The 22,364-nt window shown below is 36.6% G+C and overlaps 1 protein-coding gene across 10 annotated transcripts in view; it reads right to left on the reverse strand.

Moving 5' to 3' along the window:
- Positions 1-22,364, reverse strand: part of LOC107675841 (liprin-alpha-2-like) — a 106,483-nt gene that overhangs the window by 19,217 nt on the left and 64,902 nt on the right. For 8 of the 10 annotated variants that reach the window (XM_016470319.1, XM_016470323.1, XM_016470326.1 and 5 more), the window contains 9 exons: positions 16,533-16,634; positions 15,228-15,392; positions 14,334-14,408; positions 11,229-11,312; positions 7,106-7,327; positions 5,824-5,970; positions 4,120-4,254; positions 2,361-2,444; positions 613-744 (listed from right to left, as the gene is read on the reverse strand). In XM_016470319.1, the coding sequence (XP_016325805.1) occupies positions 613-744; positions 2,361-2,444; positions 4,120-4,254; positions 5,824-5,970; positions 7,106-7,327; positions 11,229-11,312; positions 14,334-14,408; positions 15,228-15,392; positions 16,533-16,634 (1,146 nt within the window). The remainder of the gene's footprint in view (positions 1-612; positions 745-2,360; positions 2,445-4,119; positions 4,255-5,823; positions 5,971-7,105; positions 7,328-11,228; positions 11,313-14,333; positions 14,409-15,227; positions 15,393-16,532; positions 16,635-22,364) is intronic. The other 2 variants (XM_016470321.1, XM_016470328.1) reach the window with 2 other exon arrangements.

Below are 22,364 nucleotides of genomic sequence, written 5' to 3' on the forward strand. Positions count from 1 at the left end.
AGTGACATTTATATTTCATTGCGTATAGTAATTGCTCTGCAGTAAAGCCATGCAAACCACTTCAATTTTTGCTTTTGATATTCGTTTGTTTTATGCCTGCCGTAATTATGAGTGAAACGTCATGTCATCATTGTGTATCAAACAGTGCCACCTTGAGGAAAAAATATGCATTGCACATATTGAGTCATCAGATATGTAAATATAGTTGTGCAGGAAAAAATACTTACACATTTACATACCTCGGGTCTCCAGCGACCCCATACACTTTTTACAAAAAAATAATCAGAAAACTGGCATTCTTTTATATTTGACTAATTTGTTTCTTGTTATATTGTTTATAATTAATAGATTGAGGAATACTAAGAAAGTTGATGTCTAACTTAAAAAAAATGAAGGAGGGAGAGGGTAGAGAATGATGTCCCGGGTCGCTAAAGACCCAAGGTATGCATTTAAGGGTTAATAGGTCCGGGAAACCAGTCAGTAATGAGACCAGTGTGTTGGAGTGTACTTGTTTGTCAGTTTGTGGCTATGTGGCTTCAATGCTTTTTAAGCATCAGATGATAAAGGTCAAATGTGTACAGTATGTGCAGGTGGGTATGGTAAAATCCGTACCTTGTCCTCCAGCGCAGCCATGCGCTCCTTCAGGTGCAGCTGAAGCCGTTCATTGGACTCGGTGAGGAGACGGTCCACAGTGTCAGACAGACGTTTGTTATGCTCCTCGTTCATCTTCTCCCTCTGCCGAGCCTGAGAAAAGAGCAGAGAAGACAAAGGCAAGAAAGACAAAAGGGAAGCATGAAACAACATCTTTTATTTTAAGAGTACAACTAGATTTCTACATTTTCAGAAGAAAATGTGAGAAGCAAGATAATCTGGTTCCTAGATATGGCTTGGTCTACGCTAAGGGATGCCTATGGAATTTGTTTTTCTGAACCAATAGAGGGCAGTATTACACCCTGGAGCAGTGATCATATTCTAGGCGTTTTATGTCTGATTTTTTAAGCCTGGTTCATGATATTAAACACACATAGATGCCTCTGAGAGTTCACATTTTGCTTCAATATTTAATTCTAATTTCTCACATTTTTAAGGGTGTTTCCAATGGGGTTCATTTTGTGATAATCTCTCTAGAAAATGAAGAATGACAGTCCTTGTAGTTGAATGCAGGGGTGATGACTTTTAAACACAGTTGCGGTGGGATTTGGGCACTCAGTTGCCTGGCAACAAAATCTAAATTTTCTTTTGGTGGCAGTGGTCTTTAAAATGTAGTCAACACAAAGCATTGTGACTGTCAGGAAGGAACTGGAGCTAGTCTGAGGTGTAAGTATCAAGGTTTAATTAAGGCTGAAGGATGATATGGACTCTCTTTGACTGATTTAAGTCATTACAACCATCACATGGAAAATTAACCCTGCATGAATTATTCAAAATCCAAATATAGCAGCCAATTACAGCTCTGCTCTCACTGGGGGTGGGGAAATTCATCTGCAAGATGAGCTAAAAATGTCCCGTATTCTCAGAGCAGCAGCATGTGTGTGTGTGTTTGTACAAGAGTGCTAGCTTATCGATCTTTGTGTGCCTCTGTGGTGTGTGTAAAAAACACAAAGTAGCACAGGCTAATCAGAGTGGTCAGCCCTCAGAGTCCCTACAGTGAGGTCAAACACACCGCCTGCAGGCCTGGTCAAGACCTATTGTGCAACAGGTAACAAGTCTTCCTTAACGCGCGCACACACACACACACACACACACACACACACACACACACACACACACACAATGAAATTAGGACCATATACTAATATTGTTTTAATATAAATCTAATTAAAATACAGACTATCCTTGAAACCCAAACAAAAAGAAAGGTTTTTACTGTTTTAAAATAAAATATCTTTGCCACCAAACTATGGCTATACATGTCCACTGACTCCTATTCTATTGTTAAATAATATGAACAGATACACTAGTAAATGTTTAAATAAATATACAGTAAACTAAGATGAATAAATCCAATATAGCACTATGGACTTCTATTATTTTAGTACAACTGTTAATTCTTTTCCCTAATAGGAACCATCTGACGAAGGTGATTTCAAGTTTTGTGGAGACATTTTGGCCACACATATGAACATCCACACAAAAAAACACTGGTGTCTCAATAGTGTTCATTCCTATGTGCACTTAAACAAATCAAACCCTCACGCACACAGCATAATGAACCAAAGCCATTCACACTCTCTCATTTTCTCCCTTCCATCATCCTTCAAGCAATCTCATCTTTCCACTATATCCAACATTCACTCCCTCAGTGACACACTCTGCATCCCTGTTTTCTTTTGGTGTCATGGCCCCAACCCAGTCCTCACCCTGCCCAGTTCTTGGTTCTTCTCTTCTAGCTGGGCCTCCAGTTGGCGCAAACGCTCCTCAATGTTTCCATGACGCTCCTCCGCCTGCAGGAAACATGACATTAGTATAAAGAGCAACAGCAGGGCTAAAACCTTCACAGATTAGACACTTCACATTTAAGAAGAAAGAGGTTTAGATTTAATGGTTAATTGTGAGCCAACCATATGTAAAATGAAAATAAGGCTGTGAGGCATGAAAGCACAGCTTTTTTTTCAGTGCATATTGTTGTATAGTTCAGCTTCTCTGACTAAGGTCTATAGCCCAGTGATGGCATATAAATGGGATCTTAGGAAGGAGAAAGTCTCCATCTGGTTTAAGGCCAGCCATGGATCTGTATCATTAGGAACATGAAGTGTAAGACAGGATGCCACTGACTAAGAATGACAAAAGTTGCCATTTTTAATTATCTGCATAAGCGAGACTATAAACAAAACCCCACTGCCTCTCTGCCACTCTGACAAGACATTTGGCTGCCTCAGAAAAACACTGTCATCCACAATTTCAGCTGATGTTAAGATGAAACGTGACTGCTACAGAGTGAGGATTATCTAAACTGGCAAGAGATGGAAATGGAAGCCTGTAGAAGAGAAATATTTGCTCTACCTCTGGATGTTTGATGGCTGATGCAATGAAGTGCTTTATTATATACAGTAGAGCTGTATTTTTATTTATTTTAGTCTTTTTTGATACTTATAACAAGAGAAAGGACACAACTGATGGGAAAAGTGGTTGGAACAGGATGAAGAAATAATGACTTGCATGGAGCCCCATGGCTCAATGTGTCGGAAAACACATTGCCTTACACTAGGCCTCAGGTCCGGCCAATACATATGTTTAAGGATCCAGATTTTACTTTGGACATCAAGTGGAACCCCAAATCAGTAAAAAACCCAATTTACACAGTAAATTGCCTATTGAAAACAAAATTATTTTTTAATCAGACAATTAATTACCATGAACTATATAGGACCAAAATATTACAAATTATTAACATGATATAAACAACAGCACAAGTGTTTTACCCCTTAAGCCAATGTCAGTCTTAAAACACATTTTCGTTAACTGAAAAAAAAAAAAAAATCTGAAATACAATAAAAAACAAATTTTAACTAAATGAAAATGTAATATATTGCCTTGTCAACTAACTGAAATTAAGTTTAAAAAAAGACAATGAAATAAAAATAAATTAAAACTAAATAGAAACATTAACAAACTACAAAAAATGGCAAAACATAATTACTAAAACTAAATTGGAACCATATTTAATATAAAAAACAATAATATGGGGTGTATTTCCTTTTACCACACATTGTTTTGTTAAACCATGTTAGCATCTGCTTGATATGTCAATAGTTTGGCTAAATATGTGCATCTGCCTAATATGCAATTCACTTTTTTTTTTGGTCCCTAATTTCCGTGATCCATTTAGAACGTACCAGCAATCCAAACTTGGGTCTTGACCCATCATAGAACTTTTAGATGTTTCTCTAAATCATGTCTCGGTAGGCTAAAAAGTCTTTTTGAACAGCTTATGTTGCTCATCTCTTATCTAATCCTGCTGTGTAATCTTTTAGTGTCAGTTTCCGCCCTTCTTTACCTTATCATTTTGTTTCATCACCATCTCAGAGGGTGTTTTCCTCACAGACAATAATCTTATGAACTGACACCCTCATTTTTTTTCCCCACTGCTGTTGTCTGGAGAAATGACTGAGTACTTGCCTTGGTGAGGGCGGCCACTCTCTGGGCCAGTTCAGCCTCCACCTCAGGCAGAGTCTCCGCCTTCCTCATGGTCTGCTGTAACCGTTGTTCCGCCAACTCCAGCAATTCCTGAAGGTGTCGTACCTTCTCCTCGCTCTGATAAAAAGACACACGCGCACACAAATCACACGAAAATAAGACAAACAGAGGGTGTACATTCATGTAGACACAATAAACACCCCAATTTTAGAAGAAAACACAGATATTATACACCCAATACATGTATTCACACATAAAGGTAAGATATTAAGACCCACACAAGGTTACAAGGAAGTCAAGACATACACACAAGAAAACATACCATACATTTGAATAGTAAGCACACATACAATACAAAACAAATAAGTGCACATAAAAACAAACCACCAGTGTACGAGTACGAAAACACACAAAATACATACACTTAAAATAAATATATAAAATATAAAATCCAAATTTGGATTATACGCTCCTGTTAAAAAGTTTGGGGTTGGTAAGATATTTATGTTTTTTGAAAAAGTCTCACCAAGTGCTCGCCAAGGTTTCATATATTTGATCAAAAATACAGCAAAAACAGTAATACTGTGAAATATATTATTTAAAAATGCTATTTATTTCTGTGACGGCAAAGTTTTCTGCATCCATTACTCCAGTCTTCAGCATCACATAATCATTCAAATCATGCTGATCTGTTGCACAATATTTCTTATTATCAGTGTTGAAAACAGTTATGCTGCTTAATAGTTTTGTGGAAACTGTGATACAACAACATTTAATTGAAGTAGAAATTGTTTGTAACATTATGAATGTCGTTACTGGCACTTTTAATCAATTTAATGCAACTTTGATTAATAAAAGTATTAATTTCTTAAAATAAATAAATAAATCTTACTGACCCAAAACTTTTTAAGGGTAATGTACATCAATCACTTTAATATCAATGTGATTTAATGCATTTTTTCATTCTCATTTGCTTAAACAGGGAGATTCAAAGAGATATTCTTTATAAAAGTTGAGTCAACCACGCCTACCTAAAACATAACGCCGCCCAAATGATCACGCAAAGAAAGAACTTTGATTCTTGCTGTAGTATTGTTGCTGCCGCCATGTCGTGAATATGACCCCTTTAACATGGCCTGGGACAAACATTTTTTAGGTCTGCCCAATTCCCCCTGGGCCCATTAAGTGGGCTAGGACCCAAAGCAACATTCCTGGTTGTTCCCCCTGGCGATATCCCTGCCTGGAGCACAAAATCACAAACTCATGCTGCCTATACAACAGCAGATGTCCTGATTTATTTCTCTCTTTTGAGATATTTATACCCACTGCATTCATAACAAACACTCTGTCCAAACTGGCACCAACATCCATGCAGTTGGGAATCCTCTTTCTTTCTCCAGCTGATGGATCTGGATACTAAAACAGTTGGGCGATACCTGCTTCCTCCCAGCATGCCTCTTCTCAGCATGCTGAAGGATTCTGAAGGATTCCAGCATGAGTCTGCTGCTTTAAGGCTAATTAACCCCCCTCTGACTAACACGTACCCTTCACACGCACACATACAGATGAAACATGACTCTCAGAACATCTCATCTGCATTATGGGACATCAACCAGCACTGACCTACAGCGCTCATACTTGAAATGAACTTCAATTCAGCACAGGCCAGATTCAAGGTTGGCATACCTGTCGGTAAAGTGAGTCCTTGGTGGCCAGCTCGTTCTCTAGCTTGTCGTTCAGGTCATGGATTGAGGTGGTTTCTCTCTGAGCGGCCAGGTAACGCTTTTCTAACGTTGTGATTCGCTCCTCCATGTCCTCCTTCTGTGCCATCGCCTGTTGAACAGGCACATAGTAAGAGAAAACAAAAACCCTTGGGAAGTTTGAAAACCTTTAACAGATTACATTTAGGGAATAATTTAGTAATAATAATTTAGGGAAAAGGTGCTTAAAGTCAGCATGACATAATTTTCTACATGCATCTTATTGTTCCTATTGTGAATGCTTCATCCATGAATGAGTTAAAAAAAAAAAAATCAAATTTTTTTGAGCTGGTCATTTTTAATCAGAAAGTCAGAACTGGAACTTCCGGTGGAACAACAGACTTCTCTCTGGTGACATATGCAAGATTTCTCCAATCATTTAGTCCACTTAAGTCCCGCTCTTTTCTTACAATCGATTGCGAGCTCGAATTCAGATCTGCCTCCATCCAATCAACAACTGATGGATAGAACCAAGTTCCTGCCCTACTTTTTTTTTTGACAATTTGTTTCATTGGATGTGCATCACAATATGGAAAAGAATCTGTCACTACTTGTTACATCGCAACTTAACTAGATATAATTACAAAAAATATAAAAAGGGATTGATCACTCAAAAATTAAAATTCTATAATGTTGTTACAAACCAATATGACTTTTCTTGTGAAAAAAAACAAAACAACAGAATCTTTAAGCTACTCTTTTCTATACAATGAAAGTGTAAGGTAATAATATCAAGCTCCAAACATGACAAAAAAAACAACCAGACAAACAACATAAAAATATATTCCAAGTTTTCTCAAGCCATTTCATAGCTTTGTGTGAAGAACACACCAAAATTGAAGGCTATTATTCACTAAAATGCACCTCTCTCGCAGTAGCAATCAATACTTAAGGATTCTGTTGCATTTGGTTACAAGACCACAATGACCTGGTTCTATGTTAAGTGAATATACTTCAGTTGTATGGAAAAGAACGGCATGAGCATTCTACAAAACATCATCTGTGTTCCACTAAAGAAAGCGACACATATTTTAGACCTTGTCAAGGAATGAGTCACAATTGCATTATTTGCAACCTTCTGTTTCTCAGCGAAAATAAAGCAGAGCTGAGAAAATATCCTCACTGCCTGATGTTTTATCTTCCCTGAGACAAGCCCTCATCGGCTTGTCCCCATTCTGTCCCTTTCCTCTCTCCCCAATCATTCTAACCTCGCGTATGTCCCTCTGGTGTTTGGTGCTCAGCTCCTCGTTCTTCAATAGGTCTTTGCGGGCCGTAGCCAGTTCAGTCTCTAGCTCAGACATGCGATTGGTCAGGCCGCTGATCCGCTCTCTGTTTTGGGCCAGCTCCTTATTGGCCTTATCCAACAGTTCCTGCAGCTCCAGACACCTGCTGGTGTCGTCATGGACATCGATGGATCCATTGGGAAGCCTCTGTCACAAACACAAACACAAAGAAATGTTAGTGATGCAATGGAGAGCTAGTAGAGAACTTTAAAACTTGTTTATCGGTCCCCTGATTTCCACTTAGGGTCCTAAATAAGCTTCAGAATGCCAAAATAAACTTCTAAATCATTTTCAGAGAGGCAGAATATACTGAGTCAGAGTCAGAAGAACACACTCAGCAAGTTAAGCAGCTTGACTGCAATTATGGCTTCAGGAGTTCAGAGGTTCTTTCGCATGCATCATATTGCGACCGTGCATTTCATCCATCTACATTATACAGCCAAACAAATGAAATCCTCCAGACCAGTGATTTTGCCAGCCTTTGCTCTGCACATTACTGGAAACAAAAATACGACCAGGGTTAGATGGGCTAGGGCTAGATTTCCCCCCAAAAATGGCTGCTTTCGCAAAACTGAAATTAAAAGTAAATTAAAATTAAAAACCCTCTCTTAATTTAAAAATATGAAAATGTCATAATATACATTTTCAAAACTATAATGATGCAAACAATGTGTGAAATAAACAACAAAAGAAACAGTTTTGCTTGTTTACTTCAATATATATGTAATTTATATACAGTATAATGCCCTCAGTTGTGGTCACACTGAACAACAATTTAATTTGTTTATTTTTTATTTATGACAAAATGTCATTTCAAACACTTTTTATCAAGGAATGCTATTAAAAGCAGTATATGATTTGAAAAACTAAACCCTTTCTTTCCACTGCAGACTTTGAGAAAGCAATTTCAGCTATTGTCTTTACTCGAATGGATTATTGTAATTCCCTGTATTATGGAGTTGGTGCGGGAGCACTAGCGGGCTTACATAAAATCCAAAATGCAGCTGCATGACTCGGTTACGCCATTACTAATGTCATTAAAGTGGCTGCTAATACGCCATATAATTATTTATAAGATTCCTATTCTTGTTTTTAAGGCCCTACATAATCTAGCCCCGGGTTACCTGTCCAGTATGGTGTCAGTATACACTCCTTCCAGATCCTTGAGATCAGAAAAACAACACTTTCTCTGTGTTATTAAGACCAAATACAAATATAAGGGTGATAGAGCTTTTTCCAGAGCCGGTCCAAAATTGGTAAGTCGGTGATTGTAAAGCACTTTGGGCAACCTGTGTTGTATTAAATTGTGCTATAGAAAGAAAGAAAGAAAGCAAGAAAAAGAAAGAAAGAAAAAGAAAGAAAGAAAGAAATGTGGTGGAAATTACACTTATTTATATTCACAGAGAAATCTTCCACATGAAAAGTCCACATGGCCCAGAGTGCCCACAGTTAAAAACACCCTCATATGCTATGATCTTTGACTTCCTTGGCTTTATCAGAAATTTTGCAGAAGCCTATCGGTCACTCTACTGGGAGTCCACAGAAAAACCCACGTCAGCCTCTGACAGGCTGAACTTAGCTTTAAGTATTTGATGAGCCATGAACCACAGGAACTATCAGCCGCATTTCTGCCCTCCAGGGAGGCTTGAGCCAGCTCTCTAGAGACACACACAGTCTGGACCGTCTCTTGCAATCTATTTCTGTCTGCTTTCATCCTCTCCATCCAGCTCTATATAATTCATTGTTTCTAATCGCACATGCAGTTTGAAGTCAACTGTAAATTTACATAAATATAAGATGTTCCTGCTAAAATTGTACATTTCACAGAAAGGCCTGGGTTTGGAAATGGTTTGGAAAAGGCCTGCAGGCCTCTCATTTCCATTGTCTTCCTCTAAAGGTGTAATATTACGAAACACAACCTTTCAGGTGCTAACAATTCCCAGGAGAAACCCACCAGAACATGTTTTGCTCTTGTTCTATTAAAATCAAATTATAACAATAACCATATTATTATATACTATAATGATCACCATCAGAGAGATTCGAGCCCATGCATTTTGAGAAAAATTATAAAAAACGAGGTCTTCCTCAGTCCACATTTCCTTAGCTTCTGACTTCTTAAATACAGTACCTGACAGTGATGATCTAAAATAAACACAGAAAAGCCAGACCATGGGTGACATCTGGAGGAGCTCTGCTAATAAATGGCACAAGTAGAGAACTTAAAGAGCTTCAAACACAGAGACTGGTGAAAAGACAGTGATTCACACACGGTAAAGTATCAAACAGTCAGCAGGGCAATGTTCCTTCTTAAGTAGGAGCGGTAACATTTTAGCTACCTTTTCAGAGTTAGAAAACTTTCAGAAAAATACTGACACACAACACTGACTGTCTGACAATGTGATGTTAAAAATTATGTTAAATCACCTCCATGAAATCATATTTGGAGTTTTATAACTAAGACTATGGCTGTTATCAATAAGCTCATCTATATGCTACTGCACTCCTAAAAGCTAACAAAAATAGTCTATATCTTAGTAAATATACACATTTAATACCTTTAAGTCCTATGTCCTGACACAACCTCCTGTTTCAATAGGAAATACAGCAACATGAAAAGAAAAGCATGTTTGTTTAGTCTGTCTTTAAAGTTGTGATGAAACAGAAGTAGTGTCAGATCTGATATAACAATTTGAATAAAAATGACTTTTTTTCAAATTTTTTATTTTTTATTAAACACGTACATGGATGAATCACTCACAATAAGCTATATAACAAGCATTTAGAAAATAGATAGTAGAAAACAGAGTAAATTTTCTTTTCATGCTGACTTTCATAATGAAACCACAATCTAATATCTGCTCCCGAACTAATTTTGTGTACTAATGAGGAAATCGATAATGCTGCATTGAAAACATCTCTTACTACAGAAAATCAATCAATAGCATTTCACACACATAAATAAAAGGTAACGTGATATTTAAACAATGAACCATGGGATCAAAGATTAAGAGCAATTCACAATTCTCCTATTGACCAGACTCCTGCTGGCTGGCTGACTGCTAGAAGTGAGTCACACTTAGAGACAGGAGACAATTTAGCAGCCTGTGCTGAAGGTTGAAGGGCAACTTGGCACATAATCAATGTGGTTTATTTCTCAGTAGCGAAGAAAATACCATCTGTGAGAGAGGTATTAGAGCAGGAAGGATCCCTTTTGGACCAGTGCCTCAGATATAAACAGTTACAAGGTGGAAGTAATGATAAAACCTATGGGGTCATACATTAACGTTTAAACGCTGCATTTATTTGATCAAATACAGTAAAAACAATAATACCGTGAAATACTATTACAATTTAAAATAACTTTTCTATTTAAATATATTTAAAAACGTAATTTTTCCTTTGATGGCAAAGCTTAAGTTTTAGCAGCCATTGCACCAGCAGTATCACATGATCCTTTAGAAATGATTCTAATATGCTGATTTGGTGCTCAAGAAATATTTCTTATTATTAACAACGTTGAAAACAGCTGTGCTGCTTAATAGTTTTGTGGAAGTCGTGATACATTTTTCAGGATTCTATGCTAAAATAATGTTTTATTTAAACATTTAATTATGATATTAAAATAATTATTTTATTACTTTTGTAACAATCTTTTATAAATGTATTCACTGTCACTTCTGATCAATTTAATGCGAAAAGAAAAAAAAAAATCTAAATGACCCCAAACTTTTAAACAGTAGTTTACTTTGGCATGCCATTTGCACTGTCAGAAGTGAACATTATAATTTACAGACTGATGCACATAATGTCCTGATAAAGATTTAGCTTTAAAAGGTCTTATACATTTAGTTTTTACTATTTTTCTCCCTCCACTTATAACGTGTCAAAATGTCGTTTTTTGACCTCCTTAAAAATTAAAAAATTATCACATTTGCAGAAATGTACTTAAGAATGCTTTAGAACACAAGGCTATTTTAAGCACTATCCTAAATTTAAATATTTAAATGTATGCTAATCCAACTTTAAGCAACTACAACACATGTACCTTCCATGTAGGTTTAGAGCTGTCCATTCTGTCCACAGAATCCCCATCCGCTTGTCCATCCTTTCTCTGTCTCGACATGACCACCTAGATAAACAAAAACACACCAAACAAAGTCAAACTATAAATGTTTTAAATATGTTAAACTAACCTACAGTACCACACAATATTCATGCTACATTAAATGTGGCATAGCACATAATTACTTTTAACGAAGCACAGCAGAGGCAACGATGCAGTTTTTTTTTCCAATTGCACATTATGAAGATGTACATTTTGGGTGATAGTGGGATTTAATAGTGTTCCTTTTAATAGCATTTGAGCGCTGTTCCTGTCTTCTTAAGGCAGGCTAGGAGTCTTGCGGGAGATAAGATTATACGAACTACCCATTTTGAGGAATTAACTTATCATTGTGCTTAAAAGCCACACGTTATTAAGGTATTAATGAAATACTGGTGGGCCATTTGCATTTTAATCCTCACATATCAGACCCACTGAATGTGAAAATTGGAGGAAGAACAACATTCCTCCAATACAATTAAAATACGTACACATTCATTTGCATGGCAGTATTTGGATGAAGGGATGTGATTTACATATTCACAAGGCTCTCTTTATTACAGCTAATTTGTATTGGAGTATTAGAGGGAGCTGACGAGAGGAGTGAGTGGCACCGCTTCTTAAAAATCCCTCAAAACCCTCTACTGTATGAGAGCAACATTCAAGACAGCTACAAATAGACTGAAGAATATGCAGCATTACAGTCTCTTTATCTCTGGTATGAAGACAATACAATCAGGTTTGGGAGGGAAGAATGAAAGAAAATTGTGGTTTTAGAGTTTTATGACACACAATCCACCACAAGGACCAGTTTACTTCAAGTTATGATTAGCTTGTAGTTTGGCAGTTTCAAAGTTGATTCCCCAACACTGGTGATGACCACTTCCTTTGTTTCCTTTGCAGCATTAGTTCCTGTTTGTCCTGAGACAGCATAAAATCTTCCCGCTGGTCTTAATGCAGCATCATGACACCCAGAGGCCACCTCACATCCCGCCTCTGCAGTACGGACTGCAGCCAAAGACTCTTCTTACTCAGAGGATGATGAAAAAACAGCTTTTTTTTGGTCAATGAGTTCACACATGGAGAATGACCCGTACTAGACAGTTATGAATGATGTGAAGATTTATTCAATGGGAGAGTGTAAAACTAGGCCACTAAAGCATGCAGCACTTTTTTTAATAAAGGCCATGCATTTTACATTTTATATGTATTTTTCACTATAGATTCAGTATATGTCTCCCACTTGATGTTTTTAATTAAATATTAAAGGGATAATTCACCAAAAAATGAAAATTCATAATTTACTCACCCTCATGTTGTTCCAAACCCACAATACTTTTTTTCATCTTTGGAACATAAATAAATGTATGTTTAATATTCTTTCATATTTTTTTCCGTCCATTGAAAGTCTATGCAATCAACATTTCTGATTACAGAATCGTCATTTTAATTTTCAGGTGAACTAGAATTTATGATGGAGATACTGGACAGTGTTGTCGATGGTCGCATAATGTAGTTTGCGCAAAGTCTCTAAATCTGCAGTGAACTGCAGCAGGCAGTTATTGCAAAGAGTATCTCAAATACAGAGTTCTGGCATGAAACTCTAGATGGCGCAGTCCGATAGGTCTAACTCAATCTGACCTAATAACATCATTATCACATGGCACAGCTGACTGGTAGCCAATGAGCTCGCTGCTCAAAATTCAAATATATGACTAGTGCTTGCCTTCCCCAGCTCCACCTGTATAGATCTGCTATGAGGTGATTCATGTATTCTATATGGGGGTTATTTCATGTATGTTATATTTGCAGCAGCAATATTTCTTACATGCTCACAGCAGCATGTTGTGGATGTATTGGCAGTAGCAAGTCTCGGTACTTGCTCTGCCGCAGCAGCAGCAGCAGCGTAGCAGATCTATTCCGCCAAGACCAAATACATTAACATTGTCATGTACATTACCATGCCAATCCCTCCGAGAGTTGTCATGACAGAAATATATTCTCAGTGTAAATAAAGAAGAAAATACTGTTAAAACTGGATGATGGGCATTTTGTAAAAAAAAAAAAAAGTATTTTGATTGACAGCAGGGGGCAGTTGCTCATTGGACAGATGTTAATGAGATCAGCAAATCCATACCATTGTGCATGCATACTAGGGCTGAACGATTTTGGAAAATAATCTAATTGCGACCAATATTGCGATTTAATATGCAATTATTTTTTTTAAAGCTCTTTATGTTCTGTATTATTCAAAAAAGACAAGCTATAAATCATTGTATAGTATGACCAACACACTATTATAGATAGATTAAACATAAAGTAATTTACAAATAATCAGTATTAGTGGTACGTGAAATTTATATTTTGTTTTATTCACAAATGTTACATAAAGAATTAAATGAACATGAATTAAAAAATAATGATAATAAAAAAACATTTAAAAAGTATGAGGTTACAGAGAAAACAATCAGAGTCTACAATTAAAACCCATGAATTATGATACTACGGTATGTCAAGTGCATTGGCTTAGTTTGAACTCTCACAAGCATGTGCATGATGGAAACAGACAGCGTGTATTACCCGCATGGGTTGACAGCAGGGGGCAGTTGCTCATTGGACAGATGTTAATGAGATCAGCAAATCCATACCATTGTGCATGCATACTAGGGCTGAACGATTTTGGAAAATAATCTAATTGCGACCAATATTGCGATTTAATATGCAATTATTTTTTTTAAAGCTCTTTATGTTCTGTAAACTTGAAGCAGCGCTGCTTAGACCGATGGGTATGTGTCATCAAAGTACTGCGAGAGGTATAAGAGAGCGGACGTCTCCTTATGCTTTCTCTCGCCGTACTTTGATGTCATACACCGATCGATCTTCAAGTCGAACACACCTCTTTAGTCTCGCGTGTCACGTGAGCGTGTAATCGCAGCCTCTGCGATTGAAAAATCGCGTTATTTCATATCGCGATATTATCGCAAATGCAATTAATCGTTCAGCCCTAATGTATACCTAAACACACACACACGCAAAAAATGTCCATACCTCCTGAGTGGCGGCTGCCAGCTGTCCTTCTAATGTAGTCACCCTTTCAAGAGCCACCCGTAACCTTTCACGCACCTGTGCAAATGAAAAACAAAAGAGACTTTAACAGCAAAATTTACACGTTCCAAGACAGCGCCCTCAGCATCCATTCCACTTCCAGTCATGTGATCAACTACTACTAATGTTACATAGTCATATATAGTCATGACTTTACATTTTTGAAAAGCAATAATTTGTTTCTTTAAAATATTACAAGTAGAGATGCATGATAGTGCGATTGTCACATCGTGATGGCTATGATGTAATTAGATAAACATAAGCTTTACTGTTTTAGAAAGAAGCACAGCATTTACACACATGTAGTTCATAATGCAGTGTTTCAGCATTTGAGAGCAGCTTGGTTCATTCACTGTAAATCAAGCCGTTCTGAGTCACTGATATGATGTGAACATAGTGCCAAGTTTCAGTCTGAACCTAGCAGTGCATATTTTTATTGGTCCACAACCCATCAAAATAAAAGATAGATGTTTACCATTTGAAAACAAAGAAACCAAGATGTAAATACTAGTATTTGCAATTTATTTAAATTAAATTATTTTTATTGTTCAATTTCTTTAGTACTTAACAGCATTTATTTTACAATATTTTTGAAATATATTTCTTATTTTGTTTAATATTATTTATAATAATTACAATAAAAAATAATAATTATTCTATAGTCATATTGAATTGGTAAAAAAAAGAGTAAAAATTACTTCTCAAACTTTTAAAAAATGATTTTTGATTTTTTTTATCGCTACATATATCACAGGAAAACAAAATATAGGAATGTCAGTTTTTTTCCATTATTGTGCAGCCTTAATTACAAGAAAAACAAAGAAAAAAAAAACTCACTTTTTCATCCAGAGCTTTATGATGCTCAAAGAGGGATTTCAGAGCCTTGAGCACCTCCACCTCACTGGAAACCCCAGACGGTGGAGGAGCCTGCCTCTTCACCACAGTCATCCTCAGCGAACGCTCGTGACGTGACACCAGACACTCTAAGTGCTCCAAAAGAAGCTATAGAACAACAAAAATGCAGAAACACACAAGCACATGCTAACTCATCTATCGACTAGTCCTGGATCACATGACTTCAATTGTGCTTGTTCTATACATGGTTACTGCTACTCATAAGCTCTGTATAGTAACATGTAATGGCCCAGCACATTTTTAGAATCACTCAAGAGTGAAAATATAGTCAACTTTGGGCGCTTTACATTGGAAAAGCATGTCGTAAGCGAAACGAACTGGCACTGCGACTACAAGCGAATCTACAAGCAAATTAACATCTTTTGCAATGTTCATGACAATGCAGCAGCATGAATCTGGCAATGGAGATATGCACACTTCCATTTCTCACCCGCATCACCTCAGCTGTGTGAACATCCTTTCAATGTACACAATCTCACAATGTTTGGCGAAGCATTTACATAAACATTTACCCACCAAATAATTTTCTGGAGAACTAATAGACTATTAAAAATGAGTAGTCTTACAATCCCCAGAACATACACTACCATTCAAAAGTTTGGGTTCGGTAAGATTTTTTTATGTTTTTGATCAAGCTGCATTTATGTGCTAAAAAATATCCTGACACAGTAATATTATGAAATATTATTACAATTTAAAATATCTGTTTTAATTTTTTTTTCAAATGCCATTCATTCCCGTGATTCAAAGCTGAATTTTCAGCATCATTACTCCAGGCTTCAGTGTCACGTGCTCCTTCAGAAATAATTCTAATATGCTGATGTAGTGCTCAAGAAACATTTCTTCTTATTATCATATTTTCAGGATTCTATGATGAATAGAAAGTTCAAGAACAACATTTATTTATTTATTTTACGTACAGTGCTGTAATACTGTCGTGACAATACAACAATACTGTCATGTTTGATCAAATGAATGTGTCCTTGCTAAATAAAAGTATTATTTTCCAATTTTTTTAAATTCTAAAATAATTTCTTATTTCTTTTTTTCTTTTTTTTAAAAGACCTGACCTAAAACTTTTGAACAGTAGTATACATAATGCTGACTTATGCTACTGATAATAATGAAAAGCACCAAACGAAATACTGGGACAGAACACAGCAGTCTGGACTGTACCTACTGTATTGAGATGTCTGGTCAACGTAACACACACAAATACATACTCACCCTGGTATTATTCCTTTCTGCTTTAAGCTCAGATATCTCCTCCTCTTTTTCTAGAAGCTGCTCTCGACACAAATTCAGCTCCTTAGTCAGGGTAGCAAACTCCTGAGAGAAAAGAGAAAAAGGGAGATGAATTCATTCACTTGAAATAAATAATGCACACTAATATGGCACTGTTACGGCGAACTAATACACAAGACTCCTAATGTGGTTTGACATGTTTGTTATTTTTATTCAGAACGATTCTTCCAGGACAATACGGATCTACTCAGAATGATAATAACTCATCCACAGACCTCGTTAATGCATTTTCTTTCAAACAATCACATACAATACTGTATGTTACTTACTGATCTATCTTTACAATCTCCCTTAAATGGCCCAAGAGACAACAAGAATGAATGGTCATGGCCCATAGAGCTCCAGAGGTAGTAAAGCTTCAAAATCCTGTTCAGACAATTACTGGCCTTTTGTTGACCAGGGCCACTTGAACACAGGAGCACACAGATGGATAGCACTCATTTTTAGATTCAGATATGTCTCAGTCAGGTTAGGTCACAGTAAGTGGTCACATATAAATGATGGTTGTGACATCATAGCCATAATATTAGAATGAACCATTTCTGTGTAATGGTGCACATTCACCATTGCGTAGCACATAAAACGATTTAATTTCAAAAGGGCAAGAGAAATCTTGTGATTTATAAATACACCTTAAAATAGACAATACACAGCCTTTAACGGGATAGTTCACCCAAAACTGAAAATTCTGTCAGCATTTATGTTTCTTTCTTCTGCTGCTTATGCTGGTAACTAAAAAAGTTGACGGTAGCCATTGACTTCCATAGTATTTTTTGAAACAACTTCCTATCCTTTACAAAAAACAAACAAACTTGTAACTAGCCTGAGACTTCACTTGCAAATCAATGACATGAAGCTATAACAGCACATGAGCCACTTTATGCAATACATCCCACTAACATTAACACTGCTCATTTCTCTAGCAGCATGAAGGCAGCGACACTCTGATTTCGGCTTTCTGCCTCTCAGTCCCAGCGGCATCCGGGCTGCAGTCTTGCGTGGCTCAATTGCTTCGTTCTGCGAAGTGCCCTGGCCGGGCCTCTGGCATTATTCCCAGTTAACCCAGCTGTTCATCGGTCTTTTGGGAAACTTTCAGGGCACTGTTGAAGCATGTCAACACCCCTCCTTTTTCAGCATACATGCATTCATACGCTCTTTAATTCAAGTGCACAAAATACTAGGGGGCTGAAAAAAAAAATGTCACATGGATTCTCTGCAGATGGTGAAATGAAGAGAAGAACTGTCGTCTATGCTGCGCCAACAGGGGAATATGAAATTCTTTTGCAATGGTGGAGCATTAACAAGCCTAGGATGCATGCGGATGGGTTTAAATCTTAAAATGTCTTAAATAAAATAACCTCAGCTTTCAAAATAAATCACAAGGATTTACCACCCAGGATCACATGATCACAAATGCTTTCTTAAAGAGATAGTTCACCGAAAAAAATAAAATAATTCTGCCATCATTTACTCAGCATCATGTTGTTCCAAACCCGTATGTATTGCTTTCTTCTGTGGAGCACAAAAGAAGATATTTCGAGTGTCTCAGTGTTTATTTTTTTAATCACTGGAAGTCAGTGGTGTCCAATAGTGTTGTTTTGGACCCCACTGACTTTCATTATGTGGACCAAAATAGTTGAAACATTCAAAACACCTTATTTTGTGCTCCATAGAAAAAAAAGAAAGAAATTCATACAGGTATTGAGAATGAGTAAATAATTACAAAAGTCATTTTTGGGTGGACTGTGCCTTTTTGAGTATTACATCTTCCATATGGAGGCCTCTCTTCTGTAAGTCTTAATGACTCTTGATTCTTGCTAATGAAGAGATGACCACACTGACAGTGAGTTTATATATAAAAAAAGTATTCAGGCTATTGATTTCCATGGAGATCTATGATTTCCATGCTAAATGAAAACGTTTGAGGTCACATATTGTGTTAGTGTGCCGTTTTTCTGCTTTTTGAACAACACTGCTTGAACGAAATGTAGGGGCAGAAAGGACCGGGAGGGGGAAGAGGAAAAAGAAAATGGGTCAGTGCGTTCATTAGATTTTTTTCACAGAAGTGGAGGAATAGGCAGAAAGCAAGTTCAAATCCACAATCAGATGTTGGATCTCAAAAAACTAAAAAACAAAAACAAGCATTTTTCTAATACAGCAGGGCATGGATGGGAATAAATAAATAAATAAATAAAACCAAAAACATGTTGTACCAAAAAAAGCAATTCGATTTCAATCCACCATGGCTCCTCAATAAGAATAAACAAAAAGGAATTGAAAACATGTATTTGGGGTTTGTCATCAGAGATTCCTGTTTCAGTGCTGAATTCAAAGGTAAATTGTGTCTCCCAACTATAGAAGTAACACAAGAGGATTTTCTGTGCTGAGGTTTTGCATTTGAAACCCAGGATTATATTTGTATTGTGACTTGTGAGCGTGAAAAGCTGAAATCCCTCCAAGTATCTGACTTACTTTCTCATCTAGAACTTGGGGTACTGCTTAAATGTGGTTGCAATAAACTTTTCAGCTCATCCCAACAACTATTAATGCAAGAAATTAGTCTCTTTGCAAAACACACACACACACACACACACACACACACAAAGTGGCACAAACAGATGTGCATTTGATTTATGGTACTTTCAAATGTGGTTCTCAACTTGTTACATATATGATATCTGGTCATAAACACCTGTAGCGGATTCTCCTATTAAAAATTTTCATGCTGTGTAAATGAGGGATGTGATAACCAATAAATGGTCAGTTAGTATTAAAGTTCTGCACATATTTTGCCTAAAAAATTTTTAAACCAGTAATTTAAAATACTACAAGTAAATTTAGCCATCACAATATTACTATACAGTATGAAAAGTAGATATTAATTTTATTTTCAGATTTGCTAAGGATTACATTTAATGTTGTTACTAAATTATTACTGCTTTTAAAGATTAACTTTAGGTGTGCGAGGTGATGATGGCAAGGTAATCTCAGTGTAAAAATAGGGGGCAATAAGCATGCTTAATGAAATGCCCAATATTAGTCAATAACCATTATGGTCCTAATATACTGTGCATCCCTAATATATATGCAACCTAAACAGCATACACTACTGTACATACACTACAATGGTGCCTTCAAACCCTATTGGTGTTAAAACATAACATTTGCAACAGCTGTGATAACTATATGCCATTTACAAGCAAAGAACTACGAAAACATTCCAGGTGAATACAATATGAAAAGCAAATCAGTCTGACTGAGACATAAATCACAGGCTGTGCCTCTGGAAACACCACCTTCATTTATGCTCCACTGTAGGTACCACAGTTAACTAGTCTTTGTGTTTCAAAACCATTTTATCAGCAGAGAAAATTATAAGACCAGCATAATTACCATTTTCCTGAAAAGAAAGGAAGGCACGACAGGAAAGGAAAACTGCTAATTACAGGTCATTTTTATGGATATCTGTCATGTAAAAACAGCAAAATGATAGTTGTTAGGTGATAACATATGAGGTGTGAGCTCTGTTTTGTATCTTTTTGTCTCATGAGAACGCTGTTGCTGCCTAGCTCTTAAAATGCTGGATATAAACGTAACAACCCTTATTTTTTCTGTTATTTCCATTGGTTTTGAGGGCTTCCTGCATTATTTAAAACATTTTCTAGGGCAAAAAAATATGCTTTCAAATCAAGACAATGTTTTGCACGGCAGCTAAACTCACTTTTAGGGTTTCTAAATATCAAAACGTCCTGCAAAATGTGATGTACTGATAAAAGAAAGAAAAATCCAGTGTCGGCCAGCAGTGTGTGACCTTGTGAGACGGCTGTCGGCAGGTGAGCATGTTGAGCTCAGACACCTCCAGGGATTTCTCTGTGTTTGGTTGGTAAAAGCCTTGGGATTTAGTAATGGAAGGAATACTGCCAAATATAGCAGCGTTTCTGAGCACAGGATTAAGTCATACTGCAGTCTGTATTACTACAAGCACCAACAGACCACACCCACACACATATTATAGAGACTAGTCAATATGCCACAAATGGTTTTCATAGCATACTACAGATTTAACAGTGTCGTACATGTTTAGAAACTGTTGTATGATTTGACACCTGATATGCTTTAGTTAAAAGTGAAGCTTCTTCTGAACTTCTAGTAAACATATTTTGTAATGAGTGCCACAAACAGTTTTAAACCATTTCCCGACTTCCACCAGACATGCTTATAGTAAGTCGATTTCTCTTAGTCTACCCCAAATCCATAACAATGTTGTTGTCTTATACATGAAATGGGTTTTGAATAAAGAAACATGTTGACAATCAAGGACTGAGAAGAAAGGCCTTACGACTAACAGCAAACATCTGTTCGTCTTTAGCTGCTGTTGCTGACTGAGACAGATCAGTCAAGCCTTCCTCGATGAGCACATTTACACACACAACAAAAAGCTAATCACTAGCAAAAATCAGCTCATTAAAAACCTTTTTGTTTTTTACATGGAAATGAGTTAACCAACAATGCAAGAAAAACTTGTTTACATGAGATTGTGTTCCAGTCTTGATGTCACAACCAAATGTGTGCATATGTAATATGTCTAAATGCAAATCTAAATCAGGATAATGAGCAACAAATGCGTCCACTGAGTTTTTCGTACATCATTAGTGACCTTTCTACAATAAAAAAATGTGATTTTGGCTTAAAGGGATAGTTCACCCAAAAATGAAAATTTGATGTTTATCTGCTTACCCCCAGGGCATCCAAGATGTAGGTGACATTTATTCTTCAGTAGAACACAAATTATGATTTTTAACTCCAGCCGTTGCAGTCTATCAGTCATATAATGCATGGCAATGGTAACAAAATCTATGAGAGTAAAAAAAACATGCACAGACAAATCCAAATTAAACCCTGCGGCTCGTGACGACACATTGATGTCCTAAGACACGAAACGATTGGTTTGTGCCAGAAACCGAACAGTATTTATATCATTTTTTACCTCTAATACACCACTATGTCCAACTGCTTTGGGGCGCGCGCACGGCATCCGGTGCGTGAGGTGTGTACGTGCTCTGACTATCCCTTTAACCTTAACCAGTGTAAGATGCAAATATAAATGTGTGTAAATGCACTTGATGGAATAAAAAAAGAAAGAAATGTAATATAATTTACATGAATCAATGAACAATAAACTGGACTTGTGAATCAAGAACGTCATAACCTACATCACATAAACAAATTAAATGTCAACATATGAAGTGTTTTGGTGATTGAAGGCTCAAGTCTTAAATATTACACTTAATTTTTTCAAGCATGATGCAGATTTTCTCCCATTATGCTTCTATATAAATTCAGTTTAGACAGCCAGCCCAAAACTGCTGTAACATCAAGAACAAACATACAGACATAATTTATTCTGAGCACAAACAATGTTTCAATGTTTCTACTTATACTAAACTAAAAAAAAAAAAAAAAGAACAGTATAATTAGAAATATTGTGGCTGTGCCGTGTTTCCAACCCAATCTCATAGGAGAATGTAACTATTTTGTATTTTGAGAGGTGGCAATTTCGTATGAATCCATCCAATGTGAATCATACAAACGTACAAATGTATTTTTTATTAAAAAAGCATGAAAGTCCATCTAACCGCCACTGGGGTGTAAGCAGAAAACACATGAAAACATACAACTGAGATCGTACAAATTCAAATGAATTTGCCACCAAATTGCCAATACGTAAAATAGTTATGAACTGATTATGTTGGT

Source organism: Sinocyclocheilus anshuiensis, unplaced genomic scaffold (assembly GCF_001515605.1).
Source record: "Sinocyclocheilus anshuiensis isolate Anshui unplaced genomic scaffold, SAMN03320099.WGS_v1.1 scaffold1640, whole genome shotgun sequence".
Lineage (NCBI taxonomy): Eukaryota > Metazoa > Chordata > Actinopteri > Cypriniformes > Cyprinidae > Sinocyclocheilus > Sinocyclocheilus anshuiensis.